The sequence below is a fragment of the Pipistrellus hanaki genome (assembly GCF_964339955.1).
Source record: "Pipistrellus hanaki genome assembly, chromosome: 3".
Lineage (NCBI taxonomy): Eukaryota > Metazoa > Chordata > Mammalia > Chiroptera > Vespertilionidae > Pipistrellus > Pipistrellus hanaki.
In genome coordinates, this window is record NC_140505.1 from 103,168,008 (window position 1) to 103,191,481 (window position 23,474).

General features: G+C 39.9%; 1 protein-coding gene across 4 annotated transcripts in view; it reads right to left on the bottom strand.

Annotated features, from left to right (window-relative positions):
• ATP8A2 (ATPase phospholipid transporting 8A2) overlaps positions 1-23,474 on the bottom strand; it is a 563,643-nt gene that overhangs the window by 454,627 nt on the left and 85,542 nt on the right. For all 4 annotated transcript variants that reach the window (XM_084878763.1, XM_084878761.1, XM_084878762.1 and 1 more), the window contains exon 3: positions 272-371. In XM_084878763.1, coding sequence (XP_084734889.1) covers positions 272-371 — 100 coding nt within the window. The remainder of the gene's footprint in view (positions 1-271; positions 372-23,474) is intronic.

Sequence of the window (23,474 nt, forward strand, 5' to 3'; positions counted from 1 at the left end):
AAAAATCAATAAAATATATATATTTTTTAAATAAGATCTTCCAGCCATTTCTCAATGTCTATTTAGTAATTGCAATGTATGACATACTTAAAGAAGTCTGCCTTTAAGCCAGATCATGTTAGTTCATGCAAACAATAACTGGATAAAGAAAGAAAATTACATTGAAGTATTATGACACTTTTTTAGGTAAGTGACCTTTCAGAAAAATCTCATTTTGGTTATGAACCTCATCAAGGTTATGAATTTTAAATAGATTTTAAAGAAACATTACCTGTAATAAGGCAATGAAGAGGAAGAAGGCATTAGCAGCTCTTCTAATCTGCTCATATAAGAATCGAGGTAGAAATGTCAACACGCTGTACTTGGCTGTACTATAAATACAAAGAAAAAATACTACTATCAGTTATAAATACAAATTCTAAAAGACAAGAAAACACAGCTTCAAAATTTTCACAAAGGATTTTAAAAACAAAATATTTCAAAATTCAGGGCAAGTAAATTATTTGCTGGTCCTTGTGTACAAAGCTCCTTTTTATAAAAGGATGTACCTGTTAAGAAAAAACTCCAATGTGATCTTTGTTTTTAAATTTTAATATATGTGTTCATTTCGTTTTCACACAGTGTAATCGGGAAATTTATCCACCCTCTAGCAGCTATGTGCTACAAACACAGTAAGCATATAAAGGATGTTTCCAGGATCACAGAACAGAAAGAGGTCCATGTTCCAAGCACAGTAAGATAGGAACACTGAAATAAAGAGTGAAGTGGAAGCACCAGTCTGGCAATTCACCCAAGCCAAGCAGAATTATTACTCTAGGATTTGTGATGCTCTACAATTCTTATTACAAAGCCGCTAGTTCAATGTAGAAAATCAACTCTATAAAACATGCCCTGGCGAACAGGCCGGTGAACTCTGAGTGCCCACCACAGATGTTTGCCCAGCCACACCTGGACAAACTCCCTTCCTTCCATATATCCTTTATTAGGCCACCTTTGCTCACACATTGCTCACCTGGAACATCCTCTCCATAACTAAACTATACTTCTCATCTTACCACCCGCAGCCTCATCCAACCTTGTATCTTCCATTAAGATTGGATAAATCCACACAAGCCACAGTATGTTATTTACACTATTATATAGCTTCTGCTTTGCTTTACTTTATATTTATTTTTCTATCCCCAGAAGAGATTCTGAGAACAGTAAAAATGTTTACTTCACCTTTAAATGTTCCTAGCACAGAGACCATAGCAGATAGTTAATGAACAGTGAAGTAATCCAAAGGCAGGAACTGAGAACCTGAAGGGGGAAAATGAACCTCACCTCCTTTGGCTGCTGAAAGGCCTATCCATAAAAGTACCTGTTCAACTCCTAGCTCACCTCCTGACGATATGCCTCTGAACCAACTCTTAATTGAAATGAATTCTAGCAAGGTTGTCTAGCAGGTTTCAAATATACAAGCAATTAAAAGCATCAAAATAGAAGGGCTCAGGAGACGGAACACCAGAGGCACTTGTACTGCTACAAGACCTGACAACAACCAACCCTGGAATCACAAAATAAAGAAATCAAATCTGACAACTCAAAAAAAAAAAAAATAGCAGCCTGAGCTCACTTTATGGAGCAGGAAAGTGGGCCATGTACCATTTACTGCCACTGCCTCAGAGAAGACCACCCTCATGGTACAATGGCCTGGTGTTTCCAAATACACAATGATTAGAGTCGTCCTTACACCCAGACTTATTCTTAGCCTTCTTCTGCTTAATGTATTAAATATATATGAAAAGTTGCATGAAAACCACTTATAAAACAGTTCAAACTTAAAAGCACATGATACTTTAAGGAATATCAGTGGATGAGCTAGAAAATTTGCTTACATGTAGTCCCTACTCATCTGTAGCCCCATGGGATGATAAGATGGTATCATGGTAAAATTCTGCCAGACAGAATAAACTGACTGGCATTAAGCTCATTAAAGAGTAGTGAAAATATATCTAATTAATGCATGTGATGGCTCATAGCACAAAGTTTTCTTGACTGCAGCTTACAGGACAAAGTCAAATGGAACATCAGACATTCCTTTATGGCAGCACTGCCCACTAAAATAAAGCAACCAACACTGACCATTCAAGGAAACATGAAAATTCACACACTCTAAGGTAAGACTTAATAAAGTATCTTATAAGATATTTTGACTATAACATTTGAGCCCAAGATTCCAATTGTATAAAATAGACAAACACAATTGGCATACAATCCTATCTTTGGGTCTAATGTCCCCCTAGAGTAAAACACTCTGTGCTTTGAATGTGTATGAAGGCCATTAGGGTAAAGGTTTATGTCAGAAAACTAAAGACAAGGGGAAAGGTGGTAGAGGGAAAGCATACCAACCTTTACTCTATTTAAACTAGAAAAATGAGTCTAAAATGTTTTCATCCTAAAATAGAATCAGCATAATCAATAATTCAGAAAAAAATGAAATTCATCCAGGAAATGGCTACTGTAGAGCTTTAAAATAATTGCCTTAATATATAACCCTTAGGTATCCTTTTACAGAATCAAATACATAATACTCGAAAGAGCTAAAGGCAGCCCCCATCAAAATCATCCTACCGGAAGAATTTATTTAGGGGAGTGCTTCTCAAACTTGAAGATGCTTCGAATCTCCTAGGAATCTTGTTAAAGTGGATTATATTAGTCCGAGTTCTCTAGAGAAAGAGAATCAATAGGAGTGTATATGCACAGAGAGAGTTGTATTCTAAGGAATTGGCACATGAGAAGGTGGAGGCTTGGCAAGCCCGGAATGAGCAGGCTGGCAGGGTGGAGACCTGGGGGAAGATCTGATGCTGTTCCAGTCTGAAGGCCACCTGCCGGCAGCTCCTTCTTGCCCAGGGAGGTCAGACTGTTTTAGTCAGGCTTTCAAATGACTGGATGAAGCCCACCCCTTATGGAGGGTAACCTGTTTCACTCAAGCCCACCAACACTAATCTCATCCAAAAATCACCTTCACAGGAACATCTACAATAATGTTTGCCCAAACATGGCCCAGCCAACTTGACATAAAATTCACCATTTTATGCATGTTCTGATTCAGTAGTTCTGAAGTGGGCCTGAGATTCCGCATTTCTAATGAGTTCCCACATGGGGCAATGTCGGTCCAAGTACTACACTTTGAGTGGCAACTACCCTTGAGGAGGTAGATTTGTTCAAATCTCCTATTTGAAGTTAATCTGGCTAAAAACTATAAAATATAAAAAGCTGGGAGATATTTACCATTCACTGTACCAAGAAAAAAAAAACATCTATAGGTGAAATGGACAAATAAAAGTGCTTCGCGGCAGAAAAATTTGTTCACCCTGGTGAATTAGTCACCCCAAAAAGATTCCCACTCATACTGCATATGTCAGCATCCCTGCCAGGGTAGCTGTTCACAGCAAGGATAGGCAAGGGCTATAAGCAAGTCCAGGCATTTAGCAAGTCTTAGAACCCAGAGAATGGGGAGAAATGACTGGGGGGAAACAAACATTTCCGATGGTTCACTCAGTTTTCCCTAAACATTTGCTAAAATGTTTAAAGGACCAGTGTTTTCTGAAATTGGGTGAAAGGAATGATGACTAAGGACTTGTCAAAAAACCCACCCATCCATCCTCAGATATTTACTGAGTCCCATTTACATATCAACTGCTGTGCTTGACACTGCAGGGAACCAACTGGTCAAAAATGCATTTGCTGCAGAGAACTACATTCTACAGGGGAGATTACATTTTTTAAAATATATAGCAGATCAAATGTAGTGAATTCTGTGGAAGAAAATAGATAGGGAAGGAGGACAGAGAGGGGAAGGTACACTGGTGGAGGCCAGGGAGAAGGGTGTTATTTTACTGGAGTATCCGGGAAGGTTTCACTGAGCAGGTGTCCTGTGAGCTAAGTGCTGAAGGAGGTGAAGAAGCAGGAGTGCATCACATGGATACACCATGGAAAAGACTCGCAGAGAGAGGGAACAGCGTGTGCAAAAGCGCTGAGGAGAGAGCTCCTATTGTTCCTTTTGTGGGAGGACAGTGTGGGGAAATATAGAGACCACAGGGCTAACGAGCTGTGGCGCTCATGTTCACACACCAGCCTTTTTCTTCTCAGTAGAAAGGAAGTCTCCAGAAGATTCCAAGAAGACAAGATCTGGCAATAATAGCAATATGCAAATCCGCCCCCTGGGGAACCTGACTCGGGAGGGGTGGAACTTGGTTCTGTATATGATGGACACTTTTTTCATGGTAACTGTTAGGATCTGACAAGTATGGGAAACAATCCATTAGAAAATAGGCCTGAAAAAATGTGTGTGGTGCTACCTGCCTTCCACTAATCACAAAGCACCTATAGAAGTCTGGTCTCCACAATGCAGCAAAAGCAAGGACACTGAGATGCTGCTTGAGTATGTTTTTCCAGCTGTGAGACAAATGGAAGTTGACAATGGCAAATCTAAAATGCAGTAGCTGCCCAAAGTGTAACTTCCCCTTAAAACAGGACACCAGAAAATGTGAGCAATAGAAATCCATACCAAGATGTACAGACAGCCAAAAGCAAGCACGACTGTTTTATTCTCCTGCATTACATGGGTAATATGTTTCCTGTATGTGTCCAATGGACAGTGAGTGTTCAATTTGACTGAAGGCCCCTGTGAACCTCTCCAAGAGCTGGCTGTGAGCCCAGCCAGTGCTCCATGACCACATCCTGGAAACCTTCCACCTACCCAGGTCACTGTAAGAAACCATTCACCGCCAGAACCGGTTTGGCTCAGTGGATAGAGCATCAGCCTGTGGACTGAAAGGTCCTGGGTTTGATTCCGGTCAAGGGCATGTACCTGGGTTGCGGGCACATCCCCAGTAGGGGGTGTGCAGGAGGCAGCTGATGGATGATTCTCTCCCATTGATGTTTCTAACTCTATATCCCTCTCCCTTCCTCTCTGTAAAAAATCAATAAAATTCACCTTTCTCCTCTCAAAATACCTACTTAGCAGAGAGTTATTGGAGGTAGAAGACAAGAAGACAACACAATGTCCTAAGAAGGTGGCTCAAGTCTTCATAACAATTTAATTCACTTATCCATGAAGAGTGCATTAAACTAACTCTCAGGAAAGAGCAAGAGCAAGTGAGACCACTAAATGCAATGGCCTCTCCCATTGACGTCACTGCACACATGAAAGTCACCCCAGAGAAGGTGCCAATGGTCAGCAAAGCCTGTGGCCCTCTGTTCCTGGCGAAGATTCCTAATGCTTTGCCAACCATCATTCCCAAATTACAGTCTGGAAATCCCCTCAAATACAAAAACTCCTACTGACAAACAAGGCCTGTCAATATTAAACCATGCTATGGTACATCTACACAATGGAATACTATGCTGCCACAAAAAAGAAGGAATTCTTACCATTTGCAGCAACCTGGATAGAATTGGAGAACATTATGCTAAGTGAAATAATCCAGTCAATGAAAGGAAATACCACATGATCTCACTCATTAATGGATAATAAAGAACATTATAAACTGATGAAGAAAAAGATAGATATAGGGACAGTAAAGCATCAAACATACTGTCAAATTACAGCAGGAAGGTTAGGGAGAGGTGGGGGAGATAAGAAATCAACCAAAGGACATATATGCATGCATATAAGCATAAACAATGGATGCAAAACTCTGCGGGGGGAGGGCATGTATAGGAGTGGATGGAGGGGGAGGGCCAATGGTAAGATATGTGCACATATAATACCTTAATAAAAGTTTTAAGAAATATTAAATCATGATCACTTCACTAGAAATGTTCACTTTGTTTTACTAAACTACTGAAATTTCACTAGTTACAAATAAAAGATTAAGAAGTTCACACTGATGTTTTTTCCAACACTTCTCCCAATTCTCAGTCTAAAGCTAGAAAATAAAATTGTTGGACACTACCTTATATCACAGTCTGTTCCAAGAATGCAGTAATTGGACCCAGACCTGGTCATACTGGTACTGTTATTCTTCATAACACCTTATTATGGCTCACATAGGTTTTTCAGCCTCGTCTTTTCCCAGGCCTTCCCCATACTATTGTTTTTCCATAGGCTATGCATATAAGTTCTTTGCCCAACACCCCTCCCTCTGAAATACATCAATTTGTTCCATGATTCAAGGTCTCTAGATCTATTTTGTTCCATCAGTTTATGTTGTTCATTATATTCCACAAATGAGTGAGATCATGTGATACTTATTTTTCTTTGGCTGGCTTATTTCACTTAAAATAATATTCTCCAGATCCCTCCATGTCTGAAAGGGTAAGAGATCCTTCTTTTTAACAGCTACATAGTATTTCAATATGTAAATGTACCACAGTTTTTTAATCCATTCACCTACCAATAGGCACTTTGGCTATTTTCAGATATTAGCTATAGGACTACACCCTGGAGACACCCATATGGGGCAGGACTTGCTTCACCATAGCTCTGTATATATTCTTTTGGATTGGTGTTTCAGGCTTCTTTTTTGTTGTTGTTGTTTGTTTGTTTAAATTTTTTTAATTTATTTTTTTAATCTTTATTGTTCAGATTATTACCGATGTTTCTCTTTTTTTCTTCCAAGTGATCCCCCCACAAACACACACTCCGTGCCCTTAACCCCCTGCCACTGTCCTCATCCATAGGTGTAAGATTTTTGTACAGTCTCTTCCCACAGTCCTCATGCCACCTTCAACTCCAAGAATTGTCATTCCACTCCCTTTCTATGCCCCTTGTTGATAGATATGTATTTGTTATCATGTTGTGGTTCATAATTTTTACCTTTACCTTTTTCTTCTTCCTCCTCTTCTTAAAATTATGAACCACAACATGATAACAAATACATATCTATCAACAAATGAATCTAAAAATCAAGTCAATAAAAAAATCTGATGAACAGAATAAATTGGCAAATATAATAGAATCAGGGGCATAGAAAATAATGAACTGAGATATTCTTCTAAGAGAATACTTTTGTGATACACATAGAGATAGTGTGTAGTATCTACACTAATAAAAGAGAAATAACCAAATTGACTGTCACTTTGCGATGCCCACCAGCCAATCAGGAGTGAATATGCAAATTAACCTGACAAAGGTGGCTGTGGCCCCATCCCCCAGCCACACTGGGCCTCTAGGCAGCGCAGAGCAGCAGGGTGGGGCAGGTCGCCTGCTATAAGAGAGGAGGGGACGGGGGAGGAACTATAGGAGCAGCACTCCTGCTGGAGCAAAGACTGAAGGCTTTGGCTGGGGCAAAGATGGAAAGTGGCAGCCAGAGCAAAGGTCTGAGTCCCGGGTGCCAGAGGAAAACCGGTGCTGGCAGCCAGGGAAAGAAAGGCCTATTGCACGAATCTTCATGCAAGGGGCCTCTAGTAAGTATATAACAATCTGATGGGGGGAAATAAGAATTTATTTTTTTAAACTGTTCCAGTAGAAAAATAAAGCAGTAAAAGCAAGTTATACTAGAAAAGAGACAAATATACTATACCTCACTACTTGGCCTTACAGTAAATAAGTTAAATCTTCATCTATAAGAGAATTAAGAGAGATTTTTTTTTAATTGGTCTCAGAGAGGAAGGGAGAGAGATAGAAACATCAGTGATAAGAGAGAATCATTGATTGGCTGCCTCCTTCTTTCCCCCTACTGGGGAGTTTTGAGGCTGCAACCTGGGCGTGTGCCCTTGGCCAGAATCAAACCCGGCATCCTTTAGGCAAACGCTCTATCCACTGAGCCAAACTGGCTAGGGTGAGAGATGATTTCTAAAACTAATTTAGAAATACTGTGGAAAACACCAAAATAATTTAAAACAGAGTTCAAAGTAGTTGCCTTTGGTGGAACAGAACCAGAATGGGAGAGATGAAGCTGGAGGTTACTGATTTTCATAAGCTTCCCTACTACTTAAACTTTTAACTACCTACATGTATAATTTCAATAATTATTTGATATTTTAAACAAAAACTAATAGTATCTAGATATAACTAGCAAGGAACCATCAGTTCTTTTATTTTTAGCTAATTTTAGGATTGATCATACATAAGGAATTGTTTATTGAAACATGACAGTAGGCTAAATACCTAATTTATTCTTATAATACTTCCCACCACAAAAAAATCTAGTAACCACTTATATCTGATACTAATCTCTACAGTCACTATGTTCTACCAGCAACAACAGGGAGCTAGGTCATGGCTAAAAAAGGGAAATTCTAATCTAACAAGGAACAAACATCAGTAGAGCAGTTGGAGTACAAAACTTTTATACAATCATCCCTTTGAGAAGAGCAGTCTGGCTTTCAACTCAGTAGTCTACGCTACACCTCAGACCACAGGAAAATGAGAATAAAGTTTTTCCCACTTAATTGAAATCACTTTATCCTGAAAAGTATTAGCTCTTAAATTCTCTTCCTTCCTTTAATCCTCTGCCAAATTTCTAGAACATCTTTATTCTTTTTATCAAACCACATCCTTTCTTTTCTTCCTAGCCAACAGCCCAAGGGGTCATTTTCTCTTAACAAGCTTTTCCCTATTCATGTCTACTTAGCAGACAATCTGCAATCCACCCATTCATCTCAGCACTGTGTGTGTGTGTGTGTGTGTGTGTGTGGGGGGGGGGGGGGGGGGAGAGAGAGAGAGAGAGAGAGAGAGAGAGAGAGAGAGAGAGCGCGAGCGCGCGCACTTCTGGCATTTGCACACGTGGGTGGGTGGAGGGAGGAGGAGGAACTTCTCTTCTAGACGTTTGAGCTCTAAATTGGCCATAGCAAATATTTATTCTCTTAATTAACCACCTGGACCAGCCTTGGAGGCAGAGCTCACCAAACACCTCAGACCTACAGCACAGTGCCCTCTGCTGGCCAGTCATCGTAGCAGCGTTTTCTGCGAGGTAAATCTTATTGGAGCAACAAGTCTGAACCAGATGAAGATCAAGTTCCTCAATAATTTTCTAACACGAATTCTCAGAGAAGCAATATTTAACTTAGAGATTTAAAACTTTATTTCACTTTAATAATCGGTTCTTGCATATTCACTCATGGTTATTTAATATAAAAACACAAAGCACTATAATTCATTTCTAAGTAATCCTAAAATGTCTTCTCATCTTTTCATTTAATTTACTCATTTTATACCCAGTTAGATAACTTTTAAAAATCTCAATACATATTTTTGAGGGCCTGGACATAATCTGTATGCAATTCACATACAATTTGTGGATCTCATTTTTAAAAAAAGATATAAAATTATTTTAAAAAATAAAACACAAAGTGAATACATTTAATAATGGGATATGGAGGTCACAACATAATACAGCTCATGAAAGCTGAAATATACCACACATCAACTTCCAGAAAACACAGTATTTTTACTATATGATATTCTATATTTTTATCCTCCTATTTTTTATTTCATTTGCTAAGATCACTTCTTATATAACAATTTATAATAGTTTTTATAGAAAGATAATTCATTCTTTTCTCTAGCTGAGGTTGATAAGTTACTTTACATTGATCTTTTGGTAATGTTTCTTTTAGCTTTATAATTCATGAGCAGTAAGTTTTTGTGATTGTCAAATTAAGAAAAATTCCTATCAAATTTCTTTTATAAATATAAGTTAAAATCTAGGAGATTTCCCTCCAGGTTAGTTTATGGCACCATACATTTCAAAAATTGCTTCTTCAGTATGACTCACATAGTTCAAGTGTAATAAATAAATCACACTCATATTTTGAGAACTTGTTGAGAGCTAGTAGCAGGAGAGCACAGCTACTCATATATTCTTGACCAGTCCTCTCCTCTGGGAGGAAGGTCATCCTCTTTGATAGAGCTCAGAGCTTTGTGAGGAACACACATGGATCAGTGAGGGAGGAGAGGGACATCCACCTGGCCAGTCAGATCAGCCGAATCAATCCTGGTGATCAATGGGGTAACAGATGCCACAGCCAGATCACCCTCACATCCTCACATTCACATTTTGATGCTTCTAACTCTACACTCTCGTATCACAACCCCAGCAGAGGTGGTGGCAATAACAGCACTTCTGATATTTCCTCTTATACTGGGACAGTTAATAGTTTATCTATTCACAAAAGTGACTAGACACTACATAAACATATCTCTAAAACCAAACAAAATGTTATTCCCAAATTTTCCTTATCCAGATCCCTAAAATGCCACTCCCATGTCATCTAACAGGAGAGAAAGTGATAATGGCAGAAGTCTGACTGATAGTGGCCTTAGCTTATCAGAGTTTAGATCTATTTCCTAAGTTATACAAAATCATTGACTAGGTAAACATATTAGAGACACTCTCCCAGGGCCTTGGAATAGGCTGATGTCCTGGATCTTAAGATCCATTAGCTTTAAGTCAATCTGACTCTGTGAATAAATGCATAATCTAACACAAATATAGCTGTTTTAATTACCTTTATAGCCTCTCATAATTTTCTCAAAGCTCACATAATATTACACAGACATGTACACATATTCAAACATACAAAGGGATTGAGCCTAAACTGGCAGTTGAACTTTTACTGAGGGGTCCCAGATTAGAGAAGGTGCAGACTGGGCTGAGGGACACCCCCCTCCCATGCACAAATTTCATGCAAGGCCACTAGTGATATTATAATGGGGCTCCAAGTCTGAGGTCTTCTCTGGATAAATTATATAACAAATTGCTCCATTTATTTTTTCCTTTTCACTCCCAGTGCCATCATAGTCTTTGGAAGCCCTCACGATCTCACACCTCCCAACCAATGCCCCTGAGTTGACTGCAAGGACACCTGACTGCTTTCTGACACACCCCTTATCATATCCTCCCACCCCATGATCCAAACAATAGCTAGTCTTTGAAAACTTATTACTTATTTGTTTTTGAGCAACAGAGTCAGGAAGCGAAGCCAGGGCATGGTATCTGAACTTGCTCTTCTACAATAATAAACACATCATACCTCTCATGAATGCCCCAGCATGTTTTTCTAACTGCTGACCTCTCCAGTACAAGCCCCTGCGTTGGACACACTTGTCCCTGTTCCCTGAACTCTCCATGCCCATTTCTCTTCTCCTTCCCTACAATCCATACTCCCCTCCAAACATGCTTGCCTATTCTACACTTTCTTTGAGACCTCTCCTCAGAGCCCCAGGGGACAAATAACCCTTTCCCTAAAGTCTGAGAAAATTTAACTCATCCTTCAGCATTGATCTCATGCCATCTTTCATTACAAATTATTTATTCATGTACAGGTGTCTTGTCTCAATTTGATTCTAGAGAACTTAGGTGCTTCTCACTGAATATTAACTATATTTTATTTTCTTTATTTTTCCAGCTTTTTAAAGTAAAGTATAGTTGACATACAATATATTAATTTCAGGTATATAGCACAGTGATTTGACATTTATATATCTCCTTTTTAAAATTGATTTCAGAGAGGAAGGAAGAAGGGAAAATAAAAATATTAATGATGAGGGAGAATCATTGATCAGCTGCTTCCTACCCCTTACTGGGGATTGAGCCTGCAACCTTGGCATGTGCCCTGACTGGGAATCAAACCATGGCCTCCTGGTTAATAGGTCAGCATTCAATCATCAATCACTGAGCCACTGCAGCCGGGCGACATTCATATATCTTGCTATGTGCTCACCACACTAAGTCTAGTAACCACCTATCACAATGCAATGTTATAAAACTAGTAGAGGCCCAGTGCATGAAAATTCATGGGGGGGAGGGGAGATGGGTTCTCAGCCAGGCCTGCCCCCTCTCATAGTCCAAGAGCCCTCAGGGGTGGGAGGAGACCCAGCAATCAGGGAAAGGTGACACCCCATCATACCTCTGCTGGCAGTGCAAGCCTCAGCTGGCCCTGGTTACCTGAGCCTCGGGTGGTCCTGGGCAGCTGGGCAGCTGACATGTGAGGCTTGCCTGTGCCTCTGGCTGGCCCTGGGTAGCTGGGGGGCTGAGAGGACGGGGGGACTCCAGAGACAGGTGCACAGAGAGGAGGGCTGAGGTGCTGCCATCTTGTGGCTGTGGGTGCTGCCATCTTTCAGGGCATGACAGTCAATTAGCATATTCCCTCCTTATTGACTGTGAGCACTGCCATCTTTGAGGGCGGGGCAATCATTTAGCATTACTTTCATTGCTACTTCGTAACTATAATTTTGCTACTGTTATGAATCATAATGTAAATATCTGTGTTTTTCGATGGTCCTTGGCAACCCTACTAGCAGTTCTCAACCTGTATGTTGTGACCCACAAGTTGAAAACCACTGCTATAGAGCCTAAGACATCGGAAAACACAAATATTTACATTATAATTCATTCACAGTAGCAAAATTGCAGTTATGGAGTAGCAACAAAAGTAATTTTATGGTTGGGGGTCACCACAACATGAGGAACTGTATTAAAGAGTCGCAGCATTAGAAAGGTTGAGAACCACTGTTCTAGAGAGCATCTCTTTCATATGCAATTCAACTACCTGAAAGCTCTTGCCACACAACTATCTCCTTTATTGAGCACTCACACATCGAGTGTACCCTAATATCATCCCTGGGCCAGACACCACACAATTAGAGGCAGCCCCTATATCCTAGAGCCTACTGAAATTCTGCAAACCATCCAATCCTAAATCTGCTTACCCCACCTTGCCTTTCCTGTGGAAACCACAGTAAAAGCTGCGGCCCACACTTTCCCCTCACTCCGTCTGCCTCCTCACTGACCCTGTGCTTCCCCTGGATAGTAGACATGTCTCCTGCATCCAGGGAACTATGAGTACAAATTTCTTTCTTCCAGGCATCATTTCTGCATATGAGTGTCTTATCTGATTAAAACAAATCCAAGTACATTAAAAACATATCAAGACTGCATCTCTTGTGTGATTCCCTCTTTCTGCCCAAACATATTACTAAAACTGTGTCACAAACATACAGTAAGAGTAAATTATATCAAAGAAACACAAGCACAGATTGAAGCAAATAGACACTAAAGTTTAATTTTTCAGATGTGAGCAAATACATAAAGCATACAAGAAAAAGTGCATATGGAATACATTTATATGCCTCAATAGAATGCAAATATACATAAAGGTTTTAATTCAACATTTTTACTGGGCCTCAAATTATCGTGGTATTGCTTTCATAGTCTCTATATTCATCTTTAATTTCACTTTAGGTCATTTCTCAAGAATTGCATGAGTGTTCCACACAAATGGTCTTATAGAGCGGATCTATGCCCACAGTGTAAACTAATCAATTTTTAAAATATGTTTTATTGATTTTTAAAGAGAGTGGAAGGGAGAGGGAGAGATAGAAACATGCCCCTAGTGGGGATCGAGCCCAAAACCTGGGCATGTACCCTAACCAAGAATCGAATGGGTGACCTCTCAGTTCCTGGATCAATGGCTAAACGCTGAGCCATACCAGCCAGGTAACACTTAATGAATTTTTTAAAAATTAACTAAGCCATTTAAATTCCTTTTGCAAGTTTAAAAGTATTCCTTAGTGATATAAAGTTCATTGCCTCTTCTGCAATGTGACACCTGAGTACTTCGATTACACCTTCAGATAAGTTCTATCATAACATAATTGAGTTTACTAGATTATCTAGGACAAATAAGACATTGGATACTTTCGCTAGTAATTTGCAACAACTTGTGTGGCATCTAGTTTACCACAGTATACCTTCTTTTCAAGTTCAGAGAAACGAGAATCTTATTTTTACCATACTACAAAGTAATACAGGATCAGACAGTGCATTTTTGGAGGGCACTCTGATATTTTTAAAAGAAAGCATTTGTGAGGAACTAATTTAGTGTACCTCGAGCTGACACATACTCCTTGGTAAACCATGGGATTGTTGCTCTTGGAGAGTTCTGGTTATCCTGGCCCAGGACTGCAGGCAGAGAGCACGTTGCTGTGAAGAGCTGTGACAGCCCCTGAAGATTATGGTGACTCCTAACAGCCATCACTCCAAGAGATAGGTCCTCAAAAATAAGGCAGGCTTCAGGTGAAACCCCCAGGATTGGGGCCCTAGATTCCCTATAACCACCCTATTTCATCATTGTCAACCACTCTTCTTTCTTTTTTTTTTTAATATATATATATATTTTATTAATTTCAGAGAAGAAGGGAGAGGGAGAGACAGAAACACCAATGATGAGATAGAATCATTGATCAGCTGCCCACAGTGTAACACTAATGGAATTTTTAAACATGTTTTTATTGATTTTTAAAGAGTGGAAGGGAGAAGGATAGAGAGATAGAAACATCAATGAGAAAGAAACATCATCGATTGGCTGCCTTGTGCAGGACCCTTAATGGAGATGAAGCCCGCAACCCAGGAATTGAACCCTGACTCATAAGTTGACACTCAACCACACCAGCAGGACTCCACCACTCTTTTCTACTCACATCCTCCGCCCTTACTGTTTTCTCTGCCTGGTATGCCCCTTCCCCACCCTTCTCTAAATGGTTGGCTCCTTCTATTGACACAAACATCACCTCCCAGAGAGGCACCTGCTGATCTTCCCCAACCCACCCTGACTCTTCCTCACATTCCCTGTGTATTTTTGATAGCCCTTATTAAAATCTGAAGTTATCTGGTCATTTTGTTTACTGTTTATCTTCCTAACTAAATCAGAAGCTCAAGTAAGAACTCAACAAATATTAAATAAAAGACTCTCTGGAGAGGAGAATCAGTACCTTTCTTGGTAGAGTTTGAGATAATAGCTATGTGGTTCCTGAGTGATAAAACAGTGCCCACATGAAGAATTATCACTATCCAATTTAGGAATTAATATATGCCAGGCAATTAACCTTTGAAACTCTATTCACTCACTTAACAAAGGTGGGAACAGTTTCAGAGCAGGTCCCAGTCTTGCCCAGGATCACATGGCTAGACAATAGTAAAGCCAAGATTCAAACCCAAGTGTGCCTGGCTCCAAATCTCATATTGTGAAACATGACACAGTCACAGGCTAATAATTAGGAATGATATCTTCATAAGCCACATTCCTTTGAGTTTCTTCTGTGTTAGCCTTTGCCAAGACAGCCTTAAGTGTTACAGACTCAATTCAGTGAGGGCTCCAGTCTTAGTCCATTTAGGCTCCTGTAACAAAAAGGTGGCTTATAAACAGCAGACATTTCTTTCTCAGTTTAGGAGGTTGGGAAGTCCAAAATCAAGGTGCTGGCAGACTTAGGGTCTGGTGAGAGCCAGCCACCTGGTTCACAGACCACTATTTTTTTTTTTTTTTTTTTTTTTTGCTGAGTTCTTGCAGGACAGAATGGTGAGGGAGCTGACTTGGGTCTTTCTTTTAGGCATTGATCTTACACACCAAACCTTTGCCCTCATACAAGTAGACTACAAAACTGAGATTTACAGTTTCCTCCTGATAATCTAATAAAAGCATTTCATATTCTATTATAAAAGCACATAAATCTGTTAATCCAAATGTGACTTGTATACAAAGGCCAACTCCACCAGTGCCCAAGAGAACAAATTGTTCCTCTAAGTTAAAGGGTTTTTAAGACCCCACCTCTCATTTCATTTAAAGGCCGAAATGTATTTCTCAAAAATGACATTTTGTTGAAAGGGTTGTTAGTAATCACACCCCCTGGCCATTACTGAGCCGTGTCACCTCCCACTTGCTGCCAATAAGGAAGACAACATTGACTGAAAATCCAGTGTCCCGGGCACTCTTTTCTGTGTGGGTTTGTGTGGATTTTCTTTTTTACATCATTTACTTAATCTTCAAAATTTCCTTCACAGTAGGTATCAACTTCCCAATGTTCTCTAGGGAGGAAGTTGAGGCCCATTTAGTTTATCACCTTTAAGTGTTTTGAAATTTCCTTCACTAAAACCTGTTCTTATCAGGAACTAACTAATGTAAAAATAAAAATATATTTTCTCACTTTTTAATGTAGATTTCATTTATAGCTTCAAAATTAGCCAGACACAATTTTTAAAAAAATGATCCAGTTGTCCAATATTCAAATGGGAGCTGACAAAAGATTGGCAAGTCAAGGAAACAACTGACAGGGACTGCGTTCATTTCCCAAGATGCTTTCAATCCTTTTCCCCATCTAGTCTCCTCTTCAACAACTATTCATTTTCATTTCACAAAATTGTTAATTTGGCCTAGTTTAAAAAGCCCACATTCGCACTTCCTCCATAGAACAGCAATTTCCAAAAAAATCAAACAATACGACGAGATTAATCTCGGATGACTCACAGGGGAACATTGGTGCTAGGAGCAATCAGTACTGTGAATAAACTGCTCAGATATTACTGCCTATGTGAAAATGAACAGGAACGCTGTCCCCTGTGTTCAGAGGGTTCTAATGCAGATGGGGAGACAAAACATACTCAAACCAAGAAACCTGAGTTGTGCAGCTCAGATCAACATATACATAATATGAAATTATATTAGAACTTGACTATAGGGAGTAAAAAATATTTTCAAGAAATAAAATGACGGAACATGGAGAGGGAGATAGAGGCGAGAAAAGGATCTCCCCAGGTCCTATTTGTGCTTCCAGCTCTCCCACACACAAACTCACGGTCCAACGATGGGTATCAGTCCTCATCAACCCTCCCAAAGCCAACCCCACAGCTTCCAGAAACCAACATAAATCCCTCAGCTATTTCTGAGACAATGACATACCATAGCCTTGATAAGGTGGGTGAAGCTATATGAACTCCATTCTCACCTTCCCATTCTTGTTTTGTTAGCCCAACTCTGTTTCTTCAAAATCTTTAGGAACACTACCAAAAATTGGCACATACAGACGTTAGCTAAAGAGAAATCTGAGGAAATGCTTAACTCAGGCAGTTTATGAAGGGGGACACTAAATGGATATGAGAAGTGAAAGCTGTAACAAGAAAAAAAAAAGACAGTGATCTAAGGGACACCAGTGAGTAAAGAGCCACTAGGGACCAAAAAGAACACAGTGGCATTTATAGGCTAAACCTGCAGGTCTGTGTGAGTCTGCTGACAGCGCAGTGACAAAAAAAAAAAAAAAAAAAAAAATCATGACTGAGTTTGGAAGACAGAAGATGGTGACCTGCAGGAAGGTAAGGAGGAAGATAGTATGAGAGAGTGAGGGAAGCAATAGAGGAGTGTGTGGTCGTGGTGTGTGTGTGTGTGTGTGTGTGTGTGTGTGTGTGTGTGTGTATGAGCTAAGGACAGTTAGATTCTGCAGGTCCTCCAAGGGGCTGCCAAACCGGGCAGTCTTAGACGGCGGAGCCCCGCGCACAAGCCAGACACTTCTGGAAGGCCAGCACAGTCACAGAGACCACACCATCTTGAGAAACAGAGTTGCTTGAGACTAGGATCCTGACCTCGGCACCACACAGTCTGGTCTCAGACACATACCAGGACCCTGCAGCCACCAGGGACAAAGGCCTGCGACAGCAGCTGCAGACCAACAGACAAGAATCCAGACATCCCAGCCACAGACTTCTGTGAGTCAAGAAGCCTACCCCCCTCCCCGCAGGCTTGCAGGCAATGACACAGTAACTGATAAAGCCGCCTCTCGCATGGGCCACAGCACCACTACAGGAATTTGAGCTTGCACGCGCAAGGATACTGCGAATCTGCTCCCCACAAAATAGAGCTTCTTAAAATATTCATGTTTATTTCATGTAATATTATATTTTAGGTCATTTTTCTTGGATAATTGGTGTCTATTGCAGGTAACATTATTATATTTGATAGTTTTTCTTGAAATATTAAAAAAAATAAATTAAAAAGATAAAATATTAACTACACCTTTCCCAACTATCAGAAAGCAGAGAATTCTATGAAACCATTCATAAATTGAAATGGCATTAAGCAAAGAAGCAAGTACCTTAGGACACAACTTGCTAACAAATGCACAAATTAAATTGATAAAACACAAATACTCACTGACACAGCTCAGAGCTCTGCCACTGAATGCTAAGATGCTAACCATGGTTCCAGGGAAGGAGACTGAAGTGCCATTCTTAACCCTTGGGGTGCACACTGCTTCTATAATTACTCACTTCGGGGGAAAAAACACTGAATGCTATTTTCTTTCACTTTCACCTTTTTTCTTAAAAAGCATAAATCTTCTCCAGATTTCTTTTGCTTAGCAAAAATAGACACTAATGAAGACCTTTAGTAAGTGAAGTGGCATTAAGGTTAACTTTTGAAAAGCAAGGGGTATACCTGTACAGCTATGTTAACACCTGTGTGGTAAATTCTACTAGAATATATTAAATGACATAGCATGAAAACGTGTAAAACAAAAATCACAAGCAAACTGACATAAAAATTTGTAACAGGATACTAGTGCTATTATCAGATTAATTGAATAGGCTAAGAATGCAGATTTGAAAAATGTAATTAAAACAGCTGAACAAATCAACCTTGGAGCCCAAAGGGAATCTCTCTTCCTTGTAAGAGCAGAGGGGAACACAGAGTAAGTCTCTCACTCCTGGTCCCATTGTCCCACATGCCTCAGGCATGAGGACCTGCAGGAGCTGGCACCTCAGCAATAACTGGCCAGAAGGTCAGCTAAAACACTGCTCTACCAGTGCCAGCCACGGGCTTAGGACACATTCGACCTCAGGATTTCAGAACAGAAAGAGACCTTGAACGATCTAATTGGAACGCCTCACCTTGCACAGGATGAAACTGAGGCCTAGAAGATATCCATATACGGGCAGGTAAAGTTGCAGCTCAGTAATCAGGGACTCCGCATGACCGTCCAGACCAGATCAGACTCGGTTGTTCCACAACACTGGCTGTGGGCAGAGACCCTGTGTCACCCTGACATCCACTGTTTTTCTGTGTGTGTGTGTTTTAATATATATTTTATTGATTTTAGAGAAGAAGGGAGAGGGATAGAGAGAGAGAAACATCAATGATGAGAGAGAATCATTGATCAGCTGCCTCCTGCACATGTGCAACAGGAGATCGAGCCCACAACCCAGGCATGTGCCCTTGGCCTGAAATGAACCTGGGACCCTTCAGTCCACAGGCCGATGCTCTATCCAATGAGCCAAATGGGCTAGGACTGTGTGTGCTTTTTAACCCTGACTCCAGGATATGTTTTTATACACTGAGTGGCCAGATTATTATGATCTCTGAACGCATAGTAAATCTGGCCACTCAGGTGTGTGTATTAGAGGCCCGATATATATGTATGTATGTATGTGTGTGTGTATATATATATATATATATATATATATATATATATATATATATTAGAGACCCAATGCATTAATTCGTGCATGGTTGGGGTTCGGCCAGCCTGGCAGGGAGAGGGGACATGGGTGGTTGGCCAGCCTGCCTGCTGGTCAAACTTCTGGTCGAGGTGACAATTTGCATATTAGCCTTTTATTATATAGGATATACACTGAGTGTCCAGATTATTATGCATTCAGGGATCATAATAAGCTGGCCACTCAATGTAGATTTGAGAGAAATAGCGAAAGAGAGGAGAAAGAGAAATATTGAAGTGAGAAACATCAATCAGTTGCTTCCCATATTCGCCCACAACCTAAGAATATGCTTTGACAGGGAATCAAACCCACAATCTTCTGGTGTACAGGACAATGCTCCTCAACTGAGCAATCTGGCCAGGGCCCCAGTGGTTTTTTAATAGTCTCCTCCTCTATGTTACAAATTATTTTCAGAAACAAAAATATGAAATAAAAACATTCAAAAACAACCAGAAAAGAAACAGATAGGAAACACTGTCTTTATATCTTAAACTAGTAGCCTGGTGCGTGAAATTCGTACACATTAAAAGGGAATTAATTAGAGGAAATATTTTAATACTAGAGGCCCAGGGCACGAAATTCATGGGAGACAAAGAAGGTAAAAACATATAAATAGGGAAAGTTCCTTCATGTTGGGGCCCAGAATTTGAAATACAGTTTCCTCTCGGCCTGCGCATAATAATAATAAAGTGTAACTCCATCTCTCTAAGCGTTGCTTGGTTTTTCTCCAGTTTTCTGTAACAATGTCAGTTGTGGATTTGTCATATGTGGCCTTTATTGTGTTGAGGTATGTCAGTGAGCACTATTAACACTGACTTTGCTTACAATTGCTGGTGCATGAGATAATAAAAAGCATATCAACTTTTAGACAGTTTTATTATTTGCACCTTAAGCAAACTGGTCCTTGGTCCTCCGTGGACTGTGTGAATTTGGGTGAGTTGTATAATATTATTTTTTTGGTTTTTTCATCTGTGAAATGGGGACACTAGCCAAGACTAGCTTGGTTTCACCCATACCTCACTTCTGACCTCTCTCTCCTTAGGAGTGTAGGTTCAGGTGTGAGAGCACTGGCCCTCTGGCATTTTGTACCCCAAGGTGAGCCTCTAAAGAAAGTGGCATGGAAACGCGTTACAAGGTGGGCAATCCTTCAAGGAATGGCACAACCCACCTGTGGCCTAGGAAGAACATACCGTAAGGTTACTCTGAATCTTCCTCTGCTATCACACTCTTGCTTTTCCACCATCATGTCTCCAAATAACAAGCACAGTGACGGTATGTACTAGGTACCAAAAATAAATTTGTCGAATAAACAAAAATGTAAACTTCAACTGACATAAATGAATAAGGATGCCAGCTATCACATTACTCCCAAAGGCACCTCATTTGAGAGCAGATATATGATATCTGTTTTATCTGAAGAATCGACATTAAAAGCATTTAACTCAGCTACCCCCTTTCAAGAGTACATTATGCATAAAAGCATAACATTAAAACCACACAATACATCCATTTCCAAGGCACAAGTAACTGCTTTGGGGTTTTCACTTTGTTCAATAAACAATTAAATGTGAAGGAAATCTTAGAACAATGTGGCAAGCCAGTTCCTATTTTCTGTATAACTCTGACCTTCACCAGGATAGCCAAGTCATTTAGCAAAGATTGTGTGCTTATTGGCTAGGAGCTGTGCTTGGTGCTGGAGAAAATGCAAGATAAAATAGGCAGACTTTGCCACCAAGGATGATGCAGCAGAAGCGGAGAATCAGACATAAAAATAGATGTGATGCAATGTGTTAAGTTCCACAAAAGAAAAGTCTGCGACGCTGTGGCATGAGCAGGTGGCGGCTCAACGGTAAAGCGTGGAAACGCAGGACAAGGAAGAAATTGTTTCTTAAGAGTTATGAGACCTAAGCCTTAAAAGACAGAGCTCACCAAATGGAAAGGCTTTAGTACGGACATAAGGAACACTCTAGGGAAGATACTGTGATTAACGGCCGGCTGAGTAACTCACCACAGCCTGAACACAGGAAGAGGAACGTGGGGAGATGGGACAGTAAGCCTGGGGTAGAAAGAGAATGGCCGGCCTTGTATATCTTACTGAAGACAAAATAAAAATAGCAATGGTCACTGAACAGGGAGATCACAGCCCCTTTACTGTTTTAGATTGAAATCACCTGGATGGGAAATGGGCATAGAGACAGATCACCACACTAGACGTGGAGAAATTAGATACTCACCCAGCGCAGTAGAAACCATCTACTTGACAAAGCAGATCTGGTATAACCGTCCCCTCTTTTTCTCTCCCCCCCACCCTCACCAAGCTACTCCCTCAACCCTCAAAAGCTCTCTGCCGCTCCCGAATAGCCCAACTTTTCCGCAGGATCATCAGGGAAAATTGGTGTGGAAAGTTTGACACAGACACTGCAGAAAGGGAGAGGAAAAAAGTCATTTGAACTTCTTTAAATTTTTATACCATTATTTTAAAGGGTGCTTGCAGTGGTACACAGCAAGATGTAAGACAAAGCGTAGAAGACTTAAGGGCTAGAGACACCATTAAAAAATGACAACTTGTTAATTAAAGTACAAAAACTCTCTATAACGATGGAGATTTGCTATTTCAAAGAGCAATACGACCATTACATGAGTTATTTAGAGCAGACGGAGCCATAGAGACAGAAGTAGAGTGGTGGTTGCCAGCGTCTGCTGGGAGGGAGGCTTGGGGAGCTGTTTAATGGATATAAAGTCTCAGCTTGGGAAAACGAAAAGAGTTCTGGAGACTGGGTGCACAACAGTGTCAATGTACTTAACTACTGAATGTACACTTAAAATGGTTACAATACTAAAGGTTAGGTGTACTTACCATGAAATAAAGAAGAAAGCAATAAGCCTATCTGACCTGTTGTGGAAGTCCAGACATAAAATATCCAAGGTGTATTCTCTCTAGACATTGGCTCATTTGTAACCTCATTTAGTATTACAGCAGCCTTCCAGAGAAGTGTGCTTCCCGTCTGACAAATAAGGAAGAACTCCCTCAGCTGGTCACTTCACAGCAGGTTTGCTTTGCCCCATTTACTTTACCTAACTGCCTTCCTCTCTGGCTATTCAAGAAAAACATAGGGTTTCTCCCCATTACAATTTTTCCAGTAAATAATTTAAATGTCTCCATGATAAACTCGGGCAAATAATAAAATTAATCTTAAAAATCTGGTTGCTGAAAAAAGAAAATGTATTTTATTCTTTTAAGATACTCATCCTACTGAATTTGTGTGTTACCTTTTCATCTCTACAAAGCAATTCAAAACCTGCTTGTCTTTTCAATTCAAGTAACATGCACCCAGTTTAGTGGGAAAGTTATTGCCAAACATACCATATAAATGCAAATAAAATAACGTCAAAATATGTAAAACACTCAGCGAGGTACTGTTTACTGTGCATTAAACATATTAACTCATTTAATACTCACAATAGCCTAGGAAAGAAATATGCACTGTAGGATAGGGGTAACAATAAGTGAGGACCACCTTCAACAAAATCAGCTAGACCTGCTCAAACCAAATAAACCTAGATTTTTCTTATGCAATGTAACATTTTTCAAACCTACACATCATGTTCTTACCAACCAAGTTACCTTGACATGCCACAGAATATGTGACAGCCTGCAGAGTGCAAATGCCACAAGAACAAGACATTGAGAGCAAAACTAAATATCAGCACTGATGTCTTTTGTAGATTCCATAAAAATGTATTCAATAATTTTATGGGGCGCGTAAGCCTTGTCAAATGTTTTTATAGACAATTCACTTTTAAGTCAGAGACTAGCTTCAAGGTCTTGCGAAGCACGGCATACTTCTTAGAAATCACTACAATCTTTCACTCCTGCAGAACTCAACCAGAGCTCCATATTCACCATGTCCCAGACATTATTTTTCATGAATAAATGTAGACCCATTTTTACACTGTTCTAAATTTCAAAATATTAATTAAATGTGTTTCCAAAGGTAGACAGAATATGTTTCTTTAAAAGGCTAGACATTCTTATAGTATTCCTATTTTCTAATATCAAAACTTATGAGGTTCCTTAGCACAACAGTTTATCTTCAACTGCTATGTAAGAAAAGATATTTAGCTATGAACAATGTTAAATTAATATTTGCAAGCTACTTATATAAAAGGTATTATGATTTAAAATCAAAATCAGCTAACTTTCTTATAAAGCAATCCACTATT